The sequence below is a fragment of the Dasypus novemcinctus genome, chromosome 7 (assembly GCF_030445035.2).
Source record: "Dasypus novemcinctus isolate mDasNov1 chromosome 7, mDasNov1.1.hap2, whole genome shotgun sequence".
NCBI lineage: Eukaryota > Metazoa > Chordata > Mammalia > Cingulata > Dasypodidae > Dasypus > Dasypus novemcinctus.
The window spans coordinates 74,134,377-74,161,962 of NC_080679.1; the positions used below are offsets into that span (position 1 = coordinate 74,134,377).

At 35.1% G+C, this 27,586-nt stretch overlaps 1 protein-coding gene and 2 non-coding genes across 3 annotated transcripts in view; 2 read left to right on the forward strand and 1 right to left on the reverse strand.

The window, feature by feature from the left end:
• Window positions 1–27,586, forward strand: part of OLA1 (Obg like ATPase 1) — a 201,474-nt gene that overhangs the window by 142,422 nt on the left and 31,466 nt on the right. The window contains exons 6-7 of the mRNA XM_004476799.4: window positions 14,862–14,942; window positions 15,285–15,382. Coding sequence (XP_004476856.1) covers window positions 14,862–14,942; window positions 15,285–15,382 — 179 coding nt within the window. The remainder of the gene's footprint in view (window positions 1–14,861; window positions 14,943–15,284; window positions 15,383–27,586) is intronic.
• LOC111760092 (small nucleolar RNA SNORA18) lies at window positions 4,605–4,733 on the reverse strand. Its single transcript, XR_002793889.1, has one exon. It is a non-coding gene; the product is annotated as a small nucleolar RNA SNORA18 (small nucleolar RNA).
• LOC111760095 (small nucleolar RNA U13) lies at window positions 5,158–5,258 on the forward strand. Its single transcript, XR_002793892.1, has one exon. It is a non-coding gene; the product is annotated as a small nucleolar RNA U13 (small nucleolar RNA).

Below are 27,586 nucleotides of genomic sequence, written 5' to 3' on the forward strand. Positions count from 1 at the left end.
GGAGAGGGGAAGCAGACTTGGCCCAGTGGATAGGGCATCCATCTACCACATGGGAGGTCCACGGTTCAAACCCCGGGCCTCCTTGACCCGTGTGGAGCTGGCCCATGCGCAGTGCTGATGCGCGCAAGGAGTGCTGTGCCAAGGAGCCCCACGCACAAGGAGTGCGCCTTGTAAGGAGAGCCGCCCAGCGCGAAAGAAATTGCAGCCTGCCCAGGAATGGCGCTGCACACAGGGAGCTGACGCAGCAAGATGACACAACAAAAAGAAACACAGATTCCCATGCCGCTGACAACAACAGAAGCGGACAAAAACAAGAACACGCAGCAAATGGACACAGAGAACAGACAGCTGGGGGTGGGGGGAGAAGGGGAGAGAAATAAAATAAATCTTTAAAAAAAAAAAAAAGGTTCCTATATACCCAACTCCCCACCCCCCACCCCCATTATTTAATTGGGTTTTTTGAAGATACATAGATCACAAAAAATGTTACATTAAAATATATAAGATTTTTTTATTATTCTTTAGGATCACTTTTCCTTTGCTTTGGTGGTATTCTATGTTTTTACTATGGGGTTATCAACTAGTTCTTATAGGGGGTTTGTAAAAAAAAAAATTTCCGTATTTTCTCCGACAAATGGTCTAAAGATGTAAAAATGAGGTGAATGTCTATTTACTCCTTTTCCTCAATCTATGCTTATAGTCCTGGCTGACAGAATCAGGGACCCTCATTGGACATTGATCCTAGTCTATAAAATAGTACCTATTTGAAAGCTAGGAGAAAGATAGCTAGGTCATTTTGTTCATTATTTATTTAGTTGATTATTCTTTAATATTGCTGACCCTGTCTGTGTTTCTTCATACATGTCTTCTCTGTTTCCTGGACAGTCTTTCAACTTCCAATCCTCTCCATCTGTAAAGTTTCCAGTTTCTAGATTTGAACATCACTTGTATTTTCATATAAATAAGCATGGAAAACTTAGATATACTCTTGCATAAAATTTGAGCCAACTTTTTAATATTAAAACAGAATCTTCCCTAACAATAAAATTGATACTCTGGCATGAGATACTTTTTACAGTGGAGCTTGCTGCCTCAAACAAAACTGAGGCACTAAGGAAGGCAAGAGCTGGTGAAGCATTTCCTGTTAGTATTAGCCAATGCTAATTTCCACTTCCATTATATTTAAGAAGAGGAAACAAAGCTAAAAAAAAAAAAGATTTAAGTATTTCTATTTCTGTGTTTGTACATTCCGTTTGGAAAGCTAAAAGTTGAGAAAATGAAACTAGAAGGCTTTGAAGAACAAGTTGTTTTGTTGTGATATTATTTTGAAAGTATCATACTTAAAAGATACTACTTATATTCTCCATTTCTCTTCCTCCTCATTATTGTGATTGCTTCTTTAGTTTGGACCTCATTTATGCTTAATTTGTATTTGCAATTTAACTTAACTCTTTACCTCCAGACTTCCTCTGTTTTCCAAAAATATAAAATGCAGATCTGACCATATTATTTCCTTGATTAAAATACCTCACTGTCTTCCTGTAGACAAGATGCTGCCAACATAAAGTCCATGCTTACAAAGTAATTTTTGATTTGGCCTTGCCTGACTTAGCATTGTCTTTCTTTATTCTCTCGACAGTGGACTTAAGACTTTAACCATGGGAAGCGGACTTGGCCCAATGGATAGGACATTTGCCTACCACATGGAAGGTCCGTGGTTCAAACCCTGGGCCTCCTAGACCTGTGTGGAGCCAGCCCATGTGCACTGCTGATGCGTGCAAGGAGTGCTGTGCCACGCAGGGGTGTCCCCTGCATAGGGGAGCCCCATGTGCAAGGAGCGTGCCCCGTAAGTAGAGCTGTGCAATGCAAAAGAAAGTGCAGCCTGCCCAAGAATGGCGCCGCACACACGGAGAGCTGACACAGCAGGATGTCGCAACAAAAAGAAACAGATTCCCAGTGCCGCTGATAAGGATAGAAGCGGTCACAGAGGAACACACAGCAAATGGACACAGAGAGCAGACAACTGGGGGGAAAAGGGGAGAGAAATAAATTAAAAAAAAAAAAAAAAAGACTAACCATATTAGTTTCACGGGAGCTCTCCCACCCGCATTTCTTAGTCACCCTTCAAGACATAGCCTAAAGCACAGGTTTCCCACTTTTGAATGTTCTAAATGTTGTTATAGTACTATAATTTTTCCAGACAAACGTGAAGGGAGTAAAAACTAAAACCAAACAAATCAGGACATTGAGGTCACTACTACAATGTAACACTGTGTAAAAAACAACCCCCAGTCAACCCTTTAGAGGTATTTCACTCTAAATGTTCAAGTACATTGCTTCTCTTAATCCTTACAACAGCTTTAAAAAGGAGTTATTTTATAGATGAGTAAACTGAGGCTCAAAAAGATTAATTAATTTGCCCAAAATCTAAGATGGACAATATATTTAATATAAGAAGTGATTTTAAAAAAAAACAGAAAATTGAGTGTATGTTGTGATTATAACTTTAAAAAAAAAATATGTACTTGAAAACGTGTTGAAGGAAATGTTAATTTTAATGATTTAGGAAAGTGGGTTAGAATGTCCCTCCCCCTTAAATATTTTTCTACTATTTTTTTTTTTTTTGCTTTTATAAAATAAAGTTACAGAAAGTTTACTGACAAAGTTAAAAATAATTGGTAAATACAGCGGCCTATTTGAATATGCATGAAGCAGGAATATAATTAGAAATCATTATAATTAATGACTTAAGTCCACATAATACATACCCCCCAAAACTGGAAAGGTTATGAGTTTTTCAAAGTGAGAGCAACAAATTATTTAATTTTATGTGGCAATAGCCATAGTAGGAGTCAGAATTTGGTAGGTAGGACTACTTCATGGGTCCAGGAGAAATTATTTTCACATTGGTTATTATAAGCATTAATGTGGGATTTTTGACAAAGATGCTCATAAGTAGCAAAAAGAAGGATAGAGGTGAATATCCCCTTTAATTCAGAGGTGAAGAATGAGAATGTGAGGTTTATTGACCAGGGTTAAGCTAATGGTCATCTTAATAGTATATAAGATATTTTCTTTTCTCAGTTTATAATCATTATTTAAACAAATAATTGTTTTACTTTCAAGGCTTTAGAAAAAGATTTTGACTTCTTATTTGATAACACATTATGTGAATATATGGGTAAGAATTGCTAGACCTGGAAATCTTCTTAGCCATTAATCTCAGAAGTCTTACTGTATTTTTTTTTTTTAAGATTTATTTATTTTTTATTTTTTTGTTTATTTCTCCCCCTTCCCCCCTTTCTCCCCCAACCCTCTCGTTGTCTGCTCTCTGTGTCCATTAGCTGTATGTTCTTCTGTGACTGCTTCTATCCTTATCAGCGGCACTGGGAATTTCTGTTTCATCTTGCTGTGTCAGTTCTCTGTGTGTGCAGCGCCATTCCTGGGCAGGCTGCACTTCCTTTCGCGCTGGGCAGCTTTCCTTATGGGGTGCACTCGTGCGTGGGGCTCCCCTACACGGGGGTCACCCCTGCGTGGCATGGCACTCCTTGCACTCCTCAGCACTGCACATGGGCCAGCTCCACACAGGTCAAGGAGGCCCGGGGTTTGAACTGCGGACTTCCCGTGTGGTAGGCGGACGCCCTGTCCATTGGGCCAAGTCTGCTTCCCTTTGTTTGTTTGTTTGTTTGTTTTTAGGTATAAGGAACAAATTCAATTTAGGCTATTAAAAGAAGCTGAATGTTATTTTTAAAATACAAAGCAATAGAGAAATGAAAATCCAGAGACATCCAAGAGCAGGAACCTGTGGTATGACCAGACCTTTTTGAATTGAATTATAAATCAATCTAGGACAGCATAGAGGAATTCAACAGAAGTCTGCATCTTCTCTCTAATGCTTTGCTGTTTGTATAACTCAGATATTCTCCGTATTCTATTTACTTTTCTTTCTGTTGCCACCAGAGTTTATCTTCTGTTTTTATATTGCTTTTATTCCTTATTTCTTCATCATAATTTCTGCTTATTTATAAATTAACTTATGTACAATTATATAGGCTTCATTCTGTTTTGTTTTCTCCCAGCACATCATTTTAGTTTAAGTTTTCAGTTCTATTCTCTTGGTATTTCTTTTTTTTTTTTTTTTACAGTGTAAAAAGTACTTTTATTATGTGTAGCAAATTAAGTTTAAAAATCTTTTATTTACAGAATTCAACATGTGATCATTCCACTGCTTAATTATCAAAACCAACTTAATTCCTCTGAAGCTTGAAACAAGATTTATCTTCAAGATAGCCTCTTGAAAGAATCCACAACTGTTTCCAATCAGCCTTGTCATAATTCTTTTAGATGGGCTTCTTTTCATCTCCACTTGTGTGTGGACAAACTGATGTATGCTTCATTCAGAAACAGCCCACCTATTTACTTAGAATAATGAATTGGCAGATCTGCATGGTTCATAACTTCAGACAACCTAGAAAAACTCATCATGACTTCATTTTACTCACTCCCGTTACCACACCCAAGATGAGTAGAGACCTGTGGGATATGCCAATACCTATAGGATTTTTAAAAAATGAACTGTTAGATCTTTCATACTTTTAGCAATGATCTGTCTTGTAGTTCCTTCTCACAGATCTAACAAATAGTTCTGTGAGTAAAGCAGAACCACAACATTCCTCTGTGAGGCGTTTTCAATGATGTGGGTCTACGGAGACCCCATCGGGATAGACCTCAGCCTCTTTGTATTTCTTAATTCCAATTCCTGAGAGCAAGTATCTGATTGCTTCATTTGTTTCCATTTGGGTAGAGTTTTTATATGAGACTCTTTCACCTGCCTACCAGTTCCATCCAGGATATGGTTCTGGAATTGACTGTACAACATAAACAGTGAACTCTAAAGTAAACTATGGACTATATATAATGAATCGTATAATTATAATTGTTTCACCAATTGCAACAAAGCTACCACACCAGTGCAAAGTATTAAAAACAGGGAAAACTGTGTGTTAAGGGTGGGGGGGTGGGGGTATACGGCATTTCTATATCTTCTGCATTATTTTTCTGTAAACCTAGTAAAAAATTTTTTTAAAAAGTTAAAACCCAGAGAAAGTAGATGGAAGGAAACAATAAAGATGAGAGCCGAATAGAAAAGAAACGTGGATCCTTTTGTGGTTCGGAAGCATGATGAATGGGTATTCACGCATTTGTGTGAGATGTGCCTCCCTCAAACCTTGTTACAACAGCACATTACCCGCCTGATATGAAAAAAAGAAAAGAAAAGAAAAGAAACATGTAATAAAGAGGATCAATGAGGCCAAAAGTTGGCTCTTTGAAAACTGATAAATTCTTAGACTGGTGAAGAGAAAAAGAGAAGCACAAAATCAGCATCAGGAATGATAAATATCCTACAGACTTTAGTAAGAGGATTATTATACACCAGTGATTTTTTAAAAATATGTGAAATTAACTAATTTCAAAAGGACCACTTAACAAAACTAACAAAAAGAAAAAAATGTCTAAACAGTTCTGTATCTATTGAAGAAATTGAACTCATAACTTTAAACCTTAACCATAGAGAAAAGTCCTGGCCCACATGACTTCACTGTGCATTTTAAGAAGAAATAAAACCAATCTTACAATGTTCTTCCAGAGAATAGAAAAAGGACAACTAACTACCCAGCTGGTTTTGTGAGGTCATCATAGTCATAATACCAAAACCTTATAAAATAAGAAAGAAAATTTGTAGTCAAATCTCTTTCATAAATACAAATTCATAATCCTAAACAAAATGTTAACAAGCTAAATATAGTAAGAAATAATTATATATAATTACTAAAACATTGTATTGCAAGGTAGGTTTGACATTCAGAAATTAAGTGGTAAACCCCACCATATTAATAGAATAAAAAAGAGAAATCATGATTATTTCTATATATTTGAAAAAGGATTTGATAATATTCAAACAATCATGACTAAGGAAGAGAAAAGACCTCTTAGTAAAGTAGGAAGGGGAAATCTCCTTAATCTGAGAAAAGACATTACAGAAAACATACATAATCATAGTTTATGGTAAATACTCAGGCTTTTGACCTCATATCACAAACAAAGCAAGGTTGCTCACTATCACTGCTTCTATTCATTTTATACTAGAATTCTTAGCCAGTGCAATAAGGCACAAAAAGTATTAGAAATAGTAAGTGAAGTCAGGGTTTATTGAATACAAGGTCAATACAAAAATACGATATACACACCGATGTTCATAGCAGCACTAACCAACCCAAGTGTCAATCAACTGACAAGTGGATAAATAAAATGTGGTTATATGCATCTAATGGAATGCTTTTAGCTGTAAGATTAAATGAATTCAGGATGCATATGACAACATCAATGAATCTTAAGGTTATTATGTTGAGTAAATAAGCCAGACACACAAAAAACAAATATTGTATGGTCTTACTAATATGAACTAAAACGATGAGTAAACTCATAGAGGTAAACTCTGAAGTATAGGTTACTAGGAAGTTAAATGTGGATTGAAAATGGAAGCTAATGTTTAATATATGTAGAATTTTTAATAAGCTTTGATTGTAAATGTGTGGAAATGAATAGAGTTGATAGTAATACATTATAGTGAGTATAAGTAATTTTAGTGCTATTTTATATAAATGTGATTGTGGCTGAAGGGGGTAGTCTGTGGATATAATATTTCAATTGAAGTTAGAGAATAATGTAGGGACTATAACGTAGTGATTTTGGTGGTACATGAAGATTGCGGTTAATAGTCTTAAGAATGTTCTTCCTTTACCATAGAGTTAAGTATATGGTGATATATGGGGAAATTACAACTAATCTAGTTTATGGATTATAGTTAACAGTAATATTTTAATATTTTTGTAGCAATGACAAGATATTATATCAGTTCTAAGGGACAGCAATGGGGGGGCTATAAAGGGTTATGGGATTTTTTTCCTTTTAGAGTATTGAAAACCTCCTAAAATTGCATGAGGTGATGACAGCACATCTCCGTGATGAATATGAGAGCCACTGAGTGTACACTTTGAAGGGATTGTACAAAGCATGGGACTATATAACACAGTGAATCCTGTGGTGGAAAATGGACTATGGTTAACAGAACAAATATGAGAACATTCTCTCATGAACTATAACTAGATATAATACTAATACAGGGTGTCATTAACCAGGTGGATTGGGGGGAAAATATACCAAGGGTAAGATCTTTGCTATCGTTAGTAGTAATATTTTGACCATACTCTTCCATAGTTTGTAACAATTGTTTCATAACAATGCAAGGCGGGGGGGCGGAGGGGGGGAGCTTGAGTAAGGTATGGGAACCCTGTATAATGATTTGCATGTTTGTTTTGTAAGTTTACAATTTATACTGTACACTTAAGGTTTATGGATGCTCATGTATGAATGATAAACTTCAATTAAGAAGAATTCTTTAAAACTATATTTTGTTTTCTATAACTTAAAAGGAATTTTTATATAGATGCCATTTGCAATAGCATTAAAACAAATTCCTAGGAATAAACCTGGTAAATGTTCTACTAGAATTTCTAGACATTATAAACATTACTAAAGGAAATTTAAAAATACTTAAATAAATGGAGAATTATACCATGTATTGGGAGACTTGATATTGTAAAGATGTCAAGTCTTTCCAAAGTTGATGTTGTATAGATTGAATGTATTCCCTATCAAAATCCCAAAGAACAAAGCTGGAGGGTTTGATACACATGAGCAATGTGTCAAAACTTTCTATAATGCTTCCGAGTTTGAAACAGTCAGGATACCATGTGTAACCAGTTGAGCAGAGGAATAGGATATACAGACATATACATAATTGATTTGATATTAAGGTGGCACTATAAAACAGTGGAGAAAGAAATGCTCTTTTCAAGAAATGGTGTTGTCAGTCAGATGGGGCAGAAAATGAATACCTTCTCACCTCACACTAATACAACAAATAGTAAATATGTAGATTAAAAAATGCAACTCTTAAAGAATAAAACTTCTATAACATAGAATATCTTCATAACCTTGGAGTAGACAGATATATTTTTAAACAGAACACAAAAAGCAGTAATCATGATGGAATTCTCATACTGTGCTATTGAGAGGATAAATTAGTATATCTGTTTTTGAAAACTGATTGGTAGTATATACTAAGTTTGGGTATATGCATTACCTATGACCAAACTACCATTCTTAGGTATATACTCAAGAGAAATACATGCACAGATTTACTAAAAGATATGTACAAGGATGTTTATAGCATTTTATTCATAATAGCTTTTAAGTATAAAGAGCCTAAAAGTTCATCATAATAACTTAGATGAATTTCACAACTAATGTTGAGCAAAAGAAGCCAGATGCAAAATAATGCATATTGTATGATTCTATTTCTATAAATTTCAACAACAGGCTAGTTTGTGATGCAATGAAGTCAGGGTAGTGATTATTTCTGGGAGGATGGGGGCATTTCTTCACACAAAGAATGAAGGTATGTGTTCTTTCTTTGATAATCCATCAAGCTGTACACTTATATATGTTATATTGTGTGTGTATGTTATACTTCAGTATACCCTTTCTCATATTTGACCTCCAGACCACTGCTTATCTTCTGCCATGTTAGTTGTGCCTCCAGTTTGAATTTTGATTTTCCTATTTTGGTTTTGGTTTCCTTAAAGAACTTTCTTAGTTCATCAACTCTTGACATCTCATCCATTTTTTTTTTTTTTTAACCTCACTCTGTTCTCTCCTTATGGCCTTATTTTCCTATTTCATAGGTGCTCTATCTTTTTGCATTCTACCAGGGATGCCAAATAATTCGTTAAGGTTTTTTGCCCTACATGATTTTCAGAGATGTGTTCTTCTATTATAACTCTGCTTTTTTCAGTAGCCCTTTGATTAAAATCAGATTTATTGGCTTTTTTCCCTCCCTTTTTGTCCTTCCTTGAACACAGCAAAATCCATTCTAACTTATTTTCAGGAATTGTAGGGATAACTGTCTTCTTTTTAATATTGTTCAAATCCTCTGCTTAGATCTATGTATCTCAAGAATACATTGATGTCCATTCTGGTAGCCAGTTTAAGACAGAAGCCAGGATCATTGATATGTTATTAAGGTGTCCTTACACCATTTCAGTGAATCACATAACTGAAAACCCACAGATGCCAGCCTGCATTCTACCCTAGTTATTGCTGGAGTTAATCTGTTGTCTTAATTCATGGAGACGATCCCATATACACACATAGCCATGCAGAACATTGCTGCCAGTTATCTTAGTTCTCTCCTCTATGAACTATTTATTCTCTGAAAGTTCTAGTTACTGAAGTACATAGAAAGATTGTAGTCGGGAATCAGTACCCTGGATTCCCTCCAAAAGCAGCATTCATCTAGTAGAGTGACAAACAATATTCTAGTGCAGACAGATCCTAAATATCAGTCTAGAATATACAGTGGAGATCTGTTCATGATTGTTTTTTCTAGGATTTGGGTCTTTAAAGGGAGTATTCTGGGCTTGGGGAGTTGGGAGGAAGTTGTATTAGTGAACTTTTACTAGCAGACTATTTTAAGCTATAATTATTGAAGAAAAAGTATATTATGTTGATAGACAAGTATCCATTTAGCCTCATATTTTAGGATTATAAATGGTGGGCAGAGAATAGATGAAATCCCCTCCCTACTTGTGAATATACCTTTATATTTTTCCTCTTATAAAATGATATTTTTTCATTTAAAATAAAGCAGCATTGCCTATTTCTTTAAAAACGATAGAAAGGGAAAGCTTCTATGGAATCTGACCTTGTGATTTCTATAACATTTTGTGGTATCTACCCAATTTCATTATTTAACTATTTATATGTATTCTATATAATTTCAAAACCTCAAATAGAATCACATTCTACATAAATAATAATAGTTAATATCTATTGAGTATTTACTATGTACCTGTCACTTCACTAGTGTGACAGGAAATACTTTACCTGTATTTTCTCATAATTGCCAGATGTTGAATAGGAGCTATCATCTCCATCTTACAGATGAATAATCAAAACAGAGGTTAAGTTGACTTCCTTAAAATTGCACAGCTAGAAAGTGGCAGTGCCAGTACTTAAAACCCAAATCTGATTGACATCAAAATCCATTGTCCTCCACACGGGTCAAGGAGGCCCGGGGTTTGAACCGCAGACCTCCCATATGGTAGACGGACGCCCTAACCACTGCGCAGTGCTGATGCATGCAAGGAGTGCTGGGCCACGCAAGGGTGTCCCCCGCGTGGGGGAGCCCCACGCGCAAGGAGTGCACCCGTGAGGAAAGCCGCCCAGCGTGAAAAGAAAGAGCAGCCTGCCCAGGAATGGCGCTGCCCACACTTCCCGTGCCGCTGACGACAACAGAAGCAGACAAAGAAACAAGACACAGCAAATAGACACCAAGAACAGACAACCAGGGGAGGGGAGGGGGAGATTAAATAAATAAATAAATCTTTTAAAAAAAAAAATCCATTGTCCTGAACCTACTTCTTTTTTTTTTTTTTTTTTTTCCTTAGCAATATATTTTGGACATTTTTCCATTTAAACGTATATGCAGGTATAGCTTGTCTTAATAGACACAAAATGTTCTGCTGTGTGAAAGACTCAGAATATATCAGTAAATCCCCAATTAATGGCTTGGTAGTTTTCTAATTTGTCCTTCTCTTATGCTATTATCATACTGTTCTAATTACTATAGTTTTGTGGTTTGTTTTAATATATAGTAAGATAAGTCACATTATTCTGTCAAAAATTTGTTTTACTCAAGCATTCCATTCTTTTAGAAAGATATATTCAATTTATGTTCTCCAGCATCCCTGTTAACTGGAATTGTGTTAGATATACATTATAATGGGTAGGAGTTTTATTAGTACAGTAGTGATCAAGTTAAATGAATTTTGAGTGCGGGTCTGACTGAAGCATGTTTTGGGTCTATGTTTCTGGACCTCTGTTCTGGAAGCTCACGGTTCTTGGCTTTTGGGATAATAAATCCTTTTGAAAAGCATTTTGAAGCTATGTGCCACTTTCCCCTAAATACACATAAACCTTTCAGGATGGTAGGGAACCCCTGAAGTCTGTCTGTGGATCACAGGTTAATAGCCTCTACTCTGATAACTGAAGAATACCAAAATAGAGAAGTTTAATAAGTAATCTAGGAAAGGAAATTGGTAGTACGTGGGCTATCATGTTATTGTATGCAAAGAAAAATATTATTTTTGTGATGTATGGATTTATAATCAGGTATTCTACCCAATTAATAAAGGTAAGAATATTAAATTTCCCTAATGAGGACTTTGATTGACAACTTTGGGAATGTGTCGACTAAACAAGGAACAGTTAGAAAGGCAGTAAAGTAGACGAGCCGGCCAGGGTGATTAGCCAGAACATGAACTTTTGAATCTCTAATAGATCTGGGACTGATTCTCTCAGCTCTGCTGCATACTAGCTATAGGAAATTTAGGCAAGTAACACAGTCTGAGTCTAAATACTTGACAGCCTCTAGTAACACAATAATAAAAGAGATCTAGAAGAGAGAGCATTTCTAAAGTTAAGTGTGAGACCATTAGAAGGAAAAGTCAAAGCAGGAGAGAGAGAGCTGGAAGGAGATTTTGGGTGAAGTATTCTTTGCAGTTAAAAGAGTAGCTACTTCTTGTAGAATGTTAAGACCAGGAGCTTGACTTAAGAAAATCACTGTTGATTGTAACCTTCAGTCTTGAAGAAAAGGGCTAATCAGACTGGAGAAGATGATACATACTCTAAAGAGGTAAAGGGGAACCCAAGATAATATACTGATATTTTGTTAAATTGCTGATGTTTAATCCTTGAACAGTAATAACAATAACTACTCACATTTATTCAGAATTTAAGAACCGTGCTAGCCATCCTACATGCATTATCTCCTCTGATCTTCACAATAATCCCTAGAAGGTAGATATTATCATCAGCTGCATTTTATCAATGAAAGTAATAAGTCACAGACCTAGTAACTGGTAGATCTAAAATTTTCTCCTTCGAATTAGTATACTCATATCATTGCAATCTAACCAAAAAGTTCAGATGACCAGAAATCTCCATCATGTTTAGAGATTTGTTACAGTTAGCAAAACAATCTAATTTAGTACTCTTCTATGTCTGTTTTTCTTTATAATGATGTTACTAAAGAAATAGGAAATCCTAAAGTAACTCCTCATGAATTAAGGATTAACGTGTTATTTATGCTTTTGTTATATTCTAATTTGTTAAAGGTGTATGATATATGTATTAGGTTATTCAATTAACAAGAATCAATTAACTGGAATCTTTTATTCTAACCATTATCGAGATGTGTTTATACATAGGAGCATAAGAAAAAAGTGGTCAACCTGTTAAGTGCTATACGTACAGATAAATCCGTATGTTTTCTTCATTTGCTTAGAAGTTTTTCATAGTAAGGAATATAACATGGTCTTAAATTTTTGCTAAAATTAAAATTAATTTTTATTGCCTTTACTTGAAACTGCACTATATAGTGATCATTTACTTAAGATAATCTTATCTGGGAGCAATTTATTTTTGGTTTGTCTCAAGTAAAACTGAGATCTTTTACTAAATTTAAGGTATCCTTTCTTGGCCCTTAAATCTTTTCTGGGATTAATTATGGGAGCATTGGATAAAAAATATTTTAAATACTTTCAGCTATTCAAAAACTTGATTATAATTTGTAAATTATGTGGATGTGGCTTTAAGAATATACTCTTTGAGAATTATAATTATGTGTTAATACTCTAACTAAAATTTTGACTGCTCCGAATTTGTAATATAATATGTTGATGTGAGAAAAAACTGTAATGCAGAAAAGCTTCTGTGATAGGATTACCATGTCTGAAGTAATGGTCTAGTTAATTTAAAATGAAAGAGAAATACTAAAATTCCTTCACTAATGATCAGCATTTATTGAGGCCCTTTGGTTTTGTAAAAATGTCAATAGTTATAAAAGTATTTTACACTTTTTATACGATTGAACTTTAATTCCCTTATTTTTGGTTTGGCTTTCTTTTGTATTTTTTTCTTTTCTTTCTCTAATGAAAAAACTAATGGGACCAAATATAAGATGGTACCACTGTTTTCTCCTTCCTTTGTGTAGTCTTGTTGCATGTCTCTACATAAGCTGTTCTGGCCACTCATCATAGTAACCAGCTGGGCCATTTCACCTGCTGGAGCCATTAAAGAGGACTCTCTCCCCCTAGATTAATCCCCTCCGACATTAGTTTTTTGCACTGACAACTGGAGCAGGCATTCAGAATTTGCAGGTGGCCAGTGTGACGCACATAATTGCCTACAATTTTAGGCAATGAATAAAAATGGTCTACATTACTTGTCAAAGGTTGTATATGCAGTGCCAAGTGAGATCTATGGGAAGCCTTTTAGGGTTTAAAGAACAGTTAATAGCAAGGCTGCACAGGGCTTTTTTAATCATAATGCATTTGTAATATAGCACTTTGATCTTCTTCTTGTAGAAATGGTGTTACATTAGCCACTTTTAAACATTTATGAGTGAAATTCAGTTTTGAAGAGTAAAAGTCATTATTCTTAAGCAGAACATGTTAGATTTCATTAAAAGTTTTCGGCTTGCCCCTTCCTTGTTAAATCTGTGGGAAGTCCTTTCTCTGGAGGGTTTCAAATCGGGATCTAAGAATTCAGGGCTTTTTCCTTGTTTTTTTCCTTTTGGTAATACAAGATTTGGAAGGAAGGTGTGCTAAATATTGAGTAATTTATACAAGTGGATGTTCATAGAAGAATAACATTTATGGTAAAGTAAAGTGAATTTTGAGAAATGTGTTACTACCAATTATGCAGTACAATACATTTGAGAAATGCATATTTAAAACATGTCCATAAATTATCTTTACCAAAAAAGCAGATGACTCTCAAATGCACTCCTTCTGGAAGAGCTAAGTTTGACCTTTCAGACCTTGAGAGCCTTTTATTAACACCTGCCTGTAAGGAGAACCTTGCCACACGCAGCTTTTAGATTCAGAACCACAAAACTGATGAGGAAAGGCTTGAAAGGTTCAGTTTGTGTCACTTGCTGTTTGCCGTTTCCATTTCACAGATGATTAATCTTTCTGTGAAGAAAGGCCAGAGAAACAAAGCACATTGGGCTCTTCCTGCAGTTACTCCTTCTGAATGCACACTAGCTTGCTAACTAAAAGGCCTTTAGATTTCCAGCAGAGAGAGATGTTCTGAAAGTGAATGCAGCTGGTTGGAGGTCACCAGTGCAGGGCTCTTGCCATTGTGTAATGGAGGCTTTGGCAGGTTGGGGAGGGGGGTTGGATAGTTGAGGGGGAAGTGGGCAAGGAGAAGGTGTTGGCAAAAAAATTCAGAATAAAAAGGATTCTGGCCACTTGATTTAATATTTTGAAGGCTAGATCATCAATAATAGGTCCAATTTCATCTGTTTTATTTTTTCTTTTAAGAAAAAAATGGTTATTCAACCTCTCCCCAATATTCCCCCACCCAACCCCTTACCCATTTCCTAATAGCATGTATATCTTGCATGTGGCGTCACTAGGTAATGTTGAAATATTGTTAAGGCTCCTGTACTTAGTCTTTGGTGTAAGTCAGTGGCCTTAGAAATTTTAAGATTGTTAACTAATTTTGCTAGTATTCCCATTTTATGTATTAAAATTTTAATGCCTTTTATGAGATACTGAAAATAATTATCTGTATCTTAGTTCCTCTTTTATTACAGATTTGAAAACTATAATACTTAGTATCTAAATGCCTAGTAGTCATCTTGTATTTTTTTTTTTCTCAATCATGTGTAGGACATAATGTGCAAAGTCAAATCCTGGGTTATAGATCAAAAGAAACCTGTTCGCTTCTTTCATGACTGGAATGACAAAGAGGTAAGTTATAAATATTGTGGCATCTATTATTGCCTTTGCTTTGATTTCTTAGAGAACAAATTAGAGTTGTCCTTGTCTTACTTATTGTTATGTCTACTTAAACATTATTTCTGTAAGTGATTGCTTATTTCCAGATTTGATTGTTTTTCTTTTCCCCCAGTCCTGATAATTAATAATAACTAATCTTTTAAAGTCAAGAATTTTGAAAATGAAAATGCCTACTTTAAAAAAAAGTTTACTTTCAAATTATTCAATGATATACTAAATATTTAAAAATTATTCAATAATATACTCAGTATTTCCTCAGTTATTAAAAAGGATTCTTTCTATCTTCTACTTTAGATCGAAGTGTTGAATAAACACTTATTCCTGACTTCAAAACCAATGGTCTACTTGGTTAATCTTTCTGAGAAAGACTACATTAGAAAGAAAAACAAATGGTAAGTTTTTCCTCCTCAAATATATCCAGGCACATCCTATCTATACATGTACACACATGTACTTACTGTTACGTCCAAGTTTAAAATGGATCAGAAGTCTTTACCTAATATTTACATTCAGAGATGTCTCCTCATTGATTTATATTGAGAGAACTTAATAAATTTAATTAAATTTGGCTTCTTGAATCAGATATTTCTCACATTTAAGTTTATTAGACATTATTGATTATTTCCTTTGCAAAATGAGAATCTAATTGGAACAATAAAACATTTAAAGCTAGGAATTGCTAGCTGCGTTGTTATTACACATGTGACTTTAAATTATCTGCTTCGTGAATGGACACAGCAGACAACTTGGCGGGGGGGAATAAATAAAAAATCTTAAAAATAATAAAAATTAAAAAAATAAAATATCTGCTTGGGAGTTTTACCTAGGCATAAATTTTTAAATCCAGATTCAGTGCTTTAAGGGGGAAAAATAAAAAGGCAGTAGAAAGAAAATCCAGGTGTCTAATTCATGTACTTTTAAAATGTATACAATTTGCTTTCTTTCATTAACAACTTCAAAAGATCATATATTCCTTTACATTTGGGCGTATGCACATATGCACTTCTTGGCATAGTACTCACTTTGACTTGCATCACTGGACCCTAAGTATTTTATACTATTAAGTCATCCAACAAATCAAAACTACCCAAAGCAAAATATCTGAGTTCTCCTAAAATATATTGTCAGTTTCTCCCTGTACTTCATTAAGTACTTAGATGCACATGGTTTCAATTTTCCATTAAAAATTCTCATTTCCATATGATATCAAAGAGTGAGAAGGCTTTAAACTGAAAAATAAACAGTTGTAGACTGGAAGCCAAAACAATAATTAATGTCAGATGGTTAGCTCCAATAAATCATTAGAATAAATTCTGTGAAATTACAGCAACTAAAACTGCCCTGTTGATATTACTGTAAGACATTTTGTGTTCCTATGGAAAACCGAATTTAGCTTCTTTTATTGCTAATATTATAAAGAATAAACATAACAAAAAAATTCAGTTCGGAACTGGTCAGTGTCTTCTATTAGGTAACTTTTAAAGCAATCAGTTCTGGCTTGTTTCACGCTCTTTTAAATGTGATGATTAATGTGTTAGAAATTGTTACCTTTGGGAAGAAATTTTAAAATTTGCCATTTGACCTGAGTTGTTAAATCGTCCTATTGTAGTATGAATGATGAGATTTCCTGAGGCTCTGTGAAACAATACAGACATCAAAGTTTACATGAAAAGAGATGAGTCAGTTTCCTTGCCCAAAGGGGCGTCTCACACCTGTATTTGGATGATTACAGGTACAACTCCTTGGCTCTAATTGAATAGTAAATACCATTTCCCAGACCCTAATGGTAGACAGACTGCTTGGGAGACGCCAGTCTGTGATTTAGCTGTCGCCAGACACCCCATGTTTTTGTGAGACCAGTTGTGATGATGATATGGTTATAGCCAATTGAAAGTAAACTCTTGTCTAAATAGCAAATTTTAATTTATAAAAATATAGATATATGAATGATCCTGTTTAATAAAACAGATTTTATTGGATTTTATGTATAACTAATGACCTGGTTTGTGGCTGCTCTTTGTGTGTTTTGAGTGGGGGTAGGGGCATGCAGATCTTGTGGAAGTTAGTGTAATTGTAGCTGAAAGATCAAAAGACTGGGTAACTGAGTGATGTTCCAAAAGAGAATTTACCACATAGCCATTTTCTGTACAGTTTCTGCCGCCTGCTGTTCCTATTTTCCCTCAAGCTAGCCATTGACTACCCCCTGTGCATCCCTGCTCGTAAAAAATGATTGAGGAAGTATTTGTCATGTATTTATGAGTGGGAAACATTGTGCGATAGGGAATGGCATCTATTGGAGCCAAAAAGATTGCCATTTTCCTTTCATTCAGCCACTTTGCTACAGCTTTAAATCCTCTGTTTATGCAACATGGCCTTTGTATTAAAGTGCAGAATAAATTTTTATTATGAAGGATATGAATACTAGGTTTTCATCATTTATAACATTGTAAGCAGATGTAAATAGTTAAACTACATTTTAACAACTATACCCTTTTAATTTGTATTAGCTTTTTTTTTTTTTGGGGGGGGGGGGAGGTAGGTAGGTTGTAATGTTTTATATCCAAGTCTATTTGTATTAGTTGCTCCTTTAGCCAAAGACAGAGGTTTCATTTTTTTAAGGTTAACATTGTAACATTACTGTAGCAAATTAAGACTGATTCAGGAAGCTGTGATAAATATTTTCATGGATCTTTTAGGTCTAGAAAATTACTTTAAATGGTCAACAAAGAGAAGGAAAAGTTTGTTATTTTGGCCACAAGAGGAAGACTAAAATTATCTTTATATTAGTAGGTCATCATTCAGAAGTAATGTGCATCTTAATTACTAAAGTTTACTTAAAATTTAAATGATTATGTTTTTCAGTCCTAGTAAAGAAGAAAACACTTTTAAAGATAAGTCTATTGTGTTACTGCGTAAGTGTATTGACCTCTTAAAAGATGTGAAAACTGGAGTAGCTCCAACCATCTACTCACTGGTTTTAACAACATCGATTTACGTTGATTTATGATTAAGATCTAACCCCTGAAGAGAAGATGACATGGCAGCTGTGTTAGTTGCAGATGTGCTAGGATCAGATGACAGTAATCAAGTCGTTATAAGTGGAATCCATAGAAACCTTTTTTTTTTATTGTTACAAATTACTATTCCTTGAATGAGTAAAACTATGTAGAAGTTGCTTTTTTTGTGTGTGGGTGCTAATGATTTTTGAAGATTTCCTTTTCTGAACATAATCAGAATTACTTCTACTAAGATTGTACTATATGCAGTTTTAGTTTTCATCTGAGGTTTCCTACTGAGTCATGTGTCAAGCAGGTATAGGACATTAGAACTGTCAAACCATTGCTTAATTAGGGGTTTAAATTTTCCATCTTTACACTTTTGCTGCTTTGTTAGTAATACATGCCATCCAATTATGAAATAATTAGTAGAACAAACTAATTTTAGGTATTTCGTATAGCTACCAGTTATGCTTCATTTTTTATGCTCTCCTGCCCCCATTCCTAAAACTGTTGATAATGAATAATTATGTTCCATTGTTTATTGTACTGCATATCCATATTCAACTGGGAAATATAACTAAAATTTAAGACCTTGGCAGGCTTGTAGTCACTTAACATCAGCTTTTGCCTTATATTATTTGAATCAGTGCAAGTGATAAAATTGAGTCACGATAGGTAGACAATTATTTGTAAAGTCTTATAAGCTGTTTTATAATCAAGGTCGATGTGTCAAGTTTACGAAATGAATTTGAAATAGGAAAAGGTTAATTATTCTTACTATACCATGATTTAGGAGTTTTCTCCCTTCATCTTTCTGCTTTGTTAGTTTTTCATTGTAATATGTACCCAGTAACAATATTTGTTTGGAGATACTATACATTGTGCTCCTGATTAGAAAGAGAATCAGGGCGTACATCCAGTATTTTCTTGATTCTTGAACTGCCTATAAGAATTATAGCTACTTGATCTTAGCATCTATGCATGTAGGATGAAATGGGCTCATTATTGGCATATAATTTTGTATGTCTGTTAGTATGTAGACATGTATAAGCAAACACACACATACATGCATAGAGATATAAAATGTAGTGTAAGAGGTTGTATTTGTCAGCCAAAAGGGGTGCTGATGCAAAGTACCAGAACTCTGTTCACTTTTATAAAGGGTACTTATTTGGGGTAGGAGCTTACAGTCACAAGGCCCTAAGAGTCCAACTCAAGGTACCATAAGAGGTACTTGCTCACCCAGAGTCATTGGCCACATGTTGAAATGTCTGCATGTATTCATCCTTCCTTCTTCCTCTTAAGGCTTCTCAGTCCCAGCTTCTTCTGATCTCAGCTGTAGGCTGACATAAGGCTCGTCTCTTTCCCCAAGACTCGTTTCTTTGCAGGCTCAGCTGTAGACTATTAGGCTCATCTCCCTTCCTCTGTGTCCTTCTTTGTGTATCTACTTCCATGTGAGAGTCTGTTTTATCAACCTTCTAAGGGGGTGGGGACTCGATCCTACATGCCCTAATCTTAACAAAAAAAATTTTTTTTCTTCATCTACCCCACCCTGCTGTTTTTTGGTGTGTGGTGTTTTTTTTTTAACTGTCTGTTGTCCATTTGCTGTGTGATCGTCTGTGTCTATTTCTCTTTTTTTGTGTTCTCTTTCTTGTCTTCTCCTCTAGGATTCACCAGGATTCGATCTGGGGGACCTCCGATGTGAAGAGAGGTTCCTTGTCACTTGGGCCACCTCAGTTCCTGGTTTCTGTTGCGTCTCACCTTAACTCTCCCCTTGGTCTCTTTTTTTGTTACATCATCATCTTGCTGCATGGCTCATCGCATGGCATTGGCTCAATGTGTGGGCATGTCTTTTTACCAGGAGGCCCCAGGATTAAACCTGGGTCCTCCCATATGGTGGCCCAATCATTTGAGCCACATCTGCGTCCCAAGATTAACAAAATTGATCCAAAGGCATCTCAGCTGAATCTAATACAATCAAAGGGTATCATGCCCCAAGGAACAGACCAGTTTAAAAACAGTCTCTCATTTTGGAATTCATAAATAATATCAAACTGCTGTAGAGGTCATCGGTTTTTGAGAAGATTATTCCTTTAAAAATGCTAGAAATTTTACCACAGATATGCTGCTTGGGAGAGCCACATTGTTATACATCTAATTTACTTAGAGACAAATAAAAAGAAAATGTTTAATTATTATTAAATAAATTATTCACTTTAGTTCAGGAGGCTTCCCAACTGCATTTGAAATTAGGATCAATTTTTTTTATTGTCTTTTTTTTTTTTAAGATAAATAGATCACACAAAATGTTATGTTAAAAATGTAAGAGGTTCCCATATCTCCCACTCCCCCAACTCCTCCCCCCACTTCTCCTACATCAACACCCTCTTTCATCAGTAAGGCATGTTTATTGCATTTGATGAATATACCCTGAAGCACTGCCACACCACATGAACCATAGTTTACATTGGAGTTCACACTCTTCCCCAGTCCATCCAGTGGGTTATGACAGGATATATAATGTCCTGCATCTGTCCCTATAATATCATTCAGGACAAATCCCAAGTCCCAACAGTTTCAGGAGTATATCCTGAAAGGCAGAATCACATGAATAAGAACTTTGAAATGGTTCATATTATCATCTACTAGCATGGCCAAGTGAAAGCCCCAAAATATCCATGCACAATTTCTTTGGGATTATAATTTCTATTTTTAGCACTTTTAGTTCATATGGTTTTTTTGTTTTGTTTTATTTTTAAGATTTATTTATTTCTCCCCCCACCCCTTGTTTGCGCCCGCTGTCTGCTCTCTGTGTCTGTTTTCATTGTATGTTCTCTGTGTCTACTCATCGTCTTTTAGGAGACACCAGGAACTGAACCCAGTACCTCCCATGTGGGAAGGAAACGCCCAATCACTTGAGTCACATCTATGCCCTGCTTTTTGTGTCTCTCATTGTGTCTCCCATTGTGTCTTCTTGTTGTGTCATGTTGTTGCATCATCTCGCTGTGCCAGCTTGTCATGTCAGCTCACTGTCCTGCTCATCTTCTTTAGGAGACACAAGAACTGAACCCAGGACCTCCCATGTTGGAGGCAGGCATCCAGCTGCTTAAGCCACATCTGCTTCCCCATATAGTTTTTTGTGTTTTTGTTTTTCCATTTAAAAAATTTATTGAAGTATATCATTCCATCATAAACATACATAAACAATAAGCGTATGGTAAAAGTTGTGTCTTAAAAAACAAACATGCATAACATCATACAGGACTATCATACTTTACCCATCACCAATACCTTGCATTGTTATGAAACATTTTTAACAAATGATGAAAAAGCATCCTCACAATATCCCCATATAGTTTTAAGGGGATATAATATTAGCTTCATCTTCAGGTAACTAATGTTATGATGGTTATGAGACCTATTTATTCTGCGTGTGTTCCTGCTTATTTGAAATCACAACATAGTGTTGGTAGGTTTATTTTAACATGAGTCTTTTTAAGCTAAATTTATTTTGTACAAGTTTTAATTTATAATGGATTTCATGGATTAAATACTTTTTAGTGGTGGTACCTTTATGAGGACTAGTTCTTATGTGCCCCTTTGACAGGTGGGAATGGGTGATAGGGCAGGTCAAGGAAGTCTAAACCTGAGTTTTGTTTTTTAATATGGGATAATTATATCAATGAACTCCTATACAAAATATTCTTAATTTCACTGAACTAAGTAATAAATGAATTCGCAAAGAAAGCATTTTCACTTTAAGTCTCCTCCATTTTATAGTTTCTTGTTGCTGTTACTGGATGATTTCTCAGTTATTTGCTTCTAAATTTGTATTAACGATAAAGCTTTGAAACAGTATAATACACACTAAGAATTAGAATTTCAAATGATTTTTAGTGAATATACTGTGGAACTGATTCTTTTTCTGATCAATTTTTAATTTTTTTAAATTTAAAAATTTACTGAAGAATAATGCCTTTTCATTATAAGAAATGAAAGGCTGAAAGGGGTATGGGTGGGGCATTTTCTTTGTCCAGAGAGAAATCTTTTTTTTGAATATACTTTTAGATTTGAATATATTCATGCATGTAATAATATTTGTGAATTTCTTTCTTGTTTTCATTAAATGGTTTTGAATTATTCTTCCAACAGTTTCATATTTAATGCTTATCAAGAGGTACTAGTGCCATACAGTGCTTAGTCAAAATGAAACCAAATCACACTTATGATTTCTTATTATGACAGGATAATTCTAGAAAGAAGCACGTCTTATTTTTTTTATATGAGCATAGTGCTTTTGACCAACAATATATGTATATAGGCATTTCCCCTGACCTGTTTGCAATTTCCCCAATACTATTTGTAGCCAATGATTTCTTTTTTGCCAGATGGTTCACTAAATTTAAGAAAGTGATGTATTTGGAAGGGTTGGTTGTAATCTTCATTAGCACCATCCACTGACTCACTAATTTGTGAGTGATATAGTTTATCAAATGTGTGAGGACTCTCATCTTTTTAAAATTTTACTCCAGGTAATAGGGAGAAGTTATATATATGTATATATATTGCTGCACAATTTATGCATAAAATGTGTTTTGTAAATAGTATTTAACAAACTTAATTATAATAGCTTAAAAAGAGCACAATAGTAGAGAAAGAACTTGCGGTCTAAATGCATCTTCTAGATGGAGTCCCTTCATTTTTCTTTTCATTAGATGGATTAAGAAACAGTGTATATATAGTGCCGCTGTAGTTCCATACCTCTAAAACAAACAGCCAGGAGCCATCTACTATATAGTAGCAGCAAGATTCCCATGATATCTCTGCCATCTTCCACTTGACCCCTACTCCTATCTCTTTCACAGGTTGGGATTATACTATCATCCCTTGGCCTCCCTTAAAACATAGCATTCTTTAATCATTACAATGGCAGAATTTTTTTAAAAAATAGATGTTCTTTTAAAAAGCCTTTGAAAGTCCCATTGTAATTTCTGTATCTCAGGTTCTCCAGTTTGAATATTTATATGTATGCATGTGTATGTTGGAAGTGAGGCAGTGATGGTTAGTAAAGAATTAAAGGAGAGCATCTCTAAGGTTCCCTTATTTTAATGAATTGGAATTAGAGCAGATTCACAAAGAAACGATGCACATGCAAATATCTTGTATCTTTTCAACTCTCATATATAGATTGTGGTAGGATTTTTCCTAACTGTAACTTTACAGAGCATCCCTGAGATTGCAAATGCCCAATTAAAAGTAACTTTCTTAGTCTGGATTTGAAACAAAGCAAGGTCTATTCCTTTATTTTCATCCCTTCCGATATCTCTTATCCTTGAAAACAAGTATTTTCTTGAGACTTACCATGTTTTCATCTTTCCTTACAGTGGGCAGCTGTTATTCTGGCTAGAATAAGAACAAAGTGAAAATAAAACGTATTCAAGGCTAGTAACATTACTCCAACTGTTGCCCACCCTCCCTCCCTCTGAGCAGATATAGCTTGGTGGTTGAGTGCCTGCTTCCCAGGTTCAATCCCCAGTCCCTTCTTAAAACAAAAAAACAAATGAAAAACACCTTTGTCATTAACCCATCTAGGTAGTGGACAAAATTAAGCCTTTGCCCCTGTGGGGCTTATATTCCAACAAACAAATATGTAATATAATTCAGGAAATGACAAGGGCAATGGATAAATAAAGCACAGGAAAGGGGTCAAAGGAACATGTTTCTGAAGTTTTAAGAAGTGCACTGCGAGAGTGTCTGAGGAAAAAGTCCAGGGTACAGGAACAGCAAGTGCAAAGACTGAGTTGGTTGGATGGAGTAAATAAGGGAAAGAGTTACAGAAAAAGAAGTTAGAGGGGAAGACAGTGGCCAGTTTCTGTAGGGGTTAATAGGCCACATCTGAGTGTGGTAGAACATTGAAAAAGAATAAAATGTGAGGACAACAATTTGAAAAAACTTTTTATATTTGTATTCAAATACATTGCATTTAAATAGATTTTAAAAATATCCTAAATGAGTTCTAAAATTCAATTTGGGATCTTAAGATTGTGTTTTCTAGTTTGCTCTAGTTGATTCCTTATAGTTCAGAAATATTTTCAATTACTGTTTAAAGCAAGCTTTAAAGTACTATTTACCATTATAACAGATTTATTTTGAATTTCATCTTTCCTTTTCCATGCTTGTCTAGTAACTTTACTGATATATATTGCTGCTCCTCAAGTCTTCTTTCAAAAGTCCCTTAATGTATGACCTCGAAGAAATAGTTTGTTGTTTTATTATATCTTAATGAAGTTGAACCTACATTTATCTAGAACTTTACAGTCATTCAACTTAAATTATCCCATTTGATCTTCGGACAACCCCAAGATAGCCCTAGTTACACTGTATTATTTTGGCCTTGAATTTTTATTGAAATGAAAAATGTTTTATCTCAGAAAATTTCATCTCCATCAAATTGTGACAAGTGTTTGCTTTTCTTAGGGTAATATCTTATTGTTAAGAGGCAACAGGAACATATTTTATACCCATTTTATATCTGTTTTTAAGGATGTACCTTATATAAAAATTTTCATAGAGAAAACACCATGTACAGTGACTCTTATTGAAACCAAAACTAAAAACTATATCAAGTGCCCAAGTCTAAAATGCACTGCCATATATACCGCAGACAAAGCTGCAGCCACAATTCAAATTTTATATATTAATAAAACGAAAGGAATTTGTCTTTTTTTCCCCAGCAGATCATACAATTTGTTAGGAATAACTCTTTACTGATGGAGTGAGGGAGTTGATATATAAATGAGCAGGAAAATGAGAGAATATTATGAAATAGAACAGTGACAGATTAAGATTTCCAACAACCTTATAAAGTAAGTACCATTATTAGCACCATTTTATGGAAGGGAAAGCAAATATAAAGAGATTAATGAATTTAGCCAAGGTTACATTGCCAGTTATTAGAGCTAAGAATCAGACCTAAGCACTCCAGAGCTTATTATGTTCTTTACTACTACACTGTACTAACTCATCATTGGAGTGCTGGCGAAGCTAGAAAGATAGGCAACGGTTAAGAAATTTGCCAAATACTAGCCCCATTTCCTATCACTATAAATTTCCTTTGGATAAGGAACTGTTGTTCTTGTTGTGGTGGTAGTAATTCATGCACTCTAAAATTTGAGACTAAAAGTTCCCTATAACCTGAATAGAGAATGCCAAGTGAAGGTAATATAAAAATTGTATTTAAAATTGTGTCTTTATTTTCATGGATTCAGCTCTGAAAATGATTTTCCAAACATATACCAATTTAATAGACCTTTTGAGGAACAACAATTAAAATAGTTTATTTATGTTTATGTAGAAAATATGTATCAATCTTTTTTTCAAAATAAGTGCTTTCTTCGGCCACTTCATTGGTTTGTTGTTGTTGGGTTTTGTTGTTGTTGTTGTTTTAAGATTTATTTTATTTACAGTCACACGCTTGCTGCCTGCTCTCTGTCCACTTGCTGCACGTTCTTCGTGTCTGCTCGTCCTCTCTTTAGAAGGCACTGAGAACCCATCCACGTCGTGGGAGAGAGGCATTCAATCTCTTAAGTCACCTCAGCTCCCTGGTCTGTTGTATTTCTCATTGTCTCTTCCTCTGTGTCTCTTTTTTGTTGCATCATCTTGTTATGTCAGCTCGTGGCACAGTCCAGCTCTGCATGACGCGGGCCAGCTTGCCTTCACCAGGAGGCTCCGGGAACGAATCCTGGGACCCCCTATATGATAGATGGGAGCCCAGTCTTGAGCCACATCTGCTTCTTGGTTGTTTTTTGTTGTTAGGGGTTTTGTTTGTTTGTTTTTTTTTTTGAAGGACCAGGGACCTCATTTGTGGGAAGCCGGTGCTCAACCATTGAGCCACATTGGCTCCCCTCAGGTTTTTTCATTTGTTTGCTTGTTATTTGTTTGTTTTAGGAGGCACCCAGGTCCAAACCCTGGACCTCCCATGTGGGAAGCATGCGTGCAACCTGCTCAAACTACTCTCTGATTTGTTTCGTTTTGTTTTTTTAAAGACTTATTTATTTATTTCTCTCCGCTTCTGACCCCCCCCAGTTGTCTGCTTTCTGTGTCCATTTGCTGTGTGTCCCCCTGTGACCGCTTCAATCCTTAGCAGCAGCATTGGGAATCTGTGTTTTCTTTTTGTTGCGTCATCTTGTTGTGTCAGCTCTGCATGGGTGCGGTGCCATTCTTGGGCAGGCTGCACTTTCTTTCGCGCTGGGCAGCTCTCCTGGGGCACACTCCTTGAGCCTGGGGCTCCCCTGCAGGGCAGGACACTCATTGCGTGCATCAGCACTGCTCATGGGCCAGCTCCACACCAGTAAAGGAGGCCTGGGGTTTGAACCGCGGACCTCCCATATGGTAGGCAGATACCCTATCCATTGGGCCAAGTCCACTTCCCTTTGATTTGTTTTTATATGTTCTCTTTTAACCACATAGTGATTTGTTTATTTCCTTGGATTTTCAGTAACTTGGATTTGTTTTTGAGAGGTACTTAGGGATGAATGTGCATGTTTGTGTGTGTATACACATATCTCCTTTACTAGCTGGAGTACAAATGGCTACTTGTGCAATATTCTGGTTAAATACTTTATTGGTGCATAGCAATATAATAAAAAGAATATATTTTCATATGTACATATTCAAGTTTTGGGCAAAAATAATGAATTACCAATTGTTGAATACCTGTTATACACTGCATTTTGTTAGGGACACTTACATGTTCTCTCATTTAATTTAATCCTCAACATCCTTGGGAGGCAGCTGTCCTCCCATTTACTTAAGAAAACCTAAGGTTCAGAGAAGTTAAGAAACCTAACCAAAGCCTTTGTTTCCTCACCTGTCAAACAGAGATAATATTTTATTATGGAATTATATGAATTAAATACTGTGTTTTACATAGGTTAAATAAAAATATTTTGTGGCAGAAATAGAATTTTATTTAATTCTCATAGTTTTACAAGAAAAGTGTATATATGTGGATAAACATTGATTGATAGTGCTTAGTAGTTGTAATTACACAGTACATTCTCTTAACTGTCTTGAGTCCTGCTTATATAAAACATTACAATTATGTTTGTTCTACAGCAGGAATGGGTTTCACTAGGGTGCACCAATAATACAAAACCCTTTGCACTTTCTTCTTGCACAAAAAAACACACTATAAATACAGTAAAATGTATTGTACTTGCTCTCATGAGTTGGAGTTCAAAGAAATCTTTAAAACCTCTATTTTAACCTAACCATTCTCAAGAAATAAAACCTAGCAATTTCCTATTATAATGTTCTGCCTTCTGAAATGTACAAGACCATGGTCACTGTATACATTTCAAATTTTCCTCTCTCCTCCCCCCCCATCAGTTTTTATTTTAAATTCAGAATCCAATTAGAAATTTGTTAAGAAATATAACTTCCATATTTCACATTTGGAAAGGTTTTACTGTTTCTTGAATGCTTAAGACTTTTAAAAAAGACAGCAGAACTTAGAGAATCTTGTTTATTTCTCTTTTCATTAAAGGCTAGTTTCCCTGTACCTCTTCAACTCTTTTCAGATGAATTTTCCCAGTC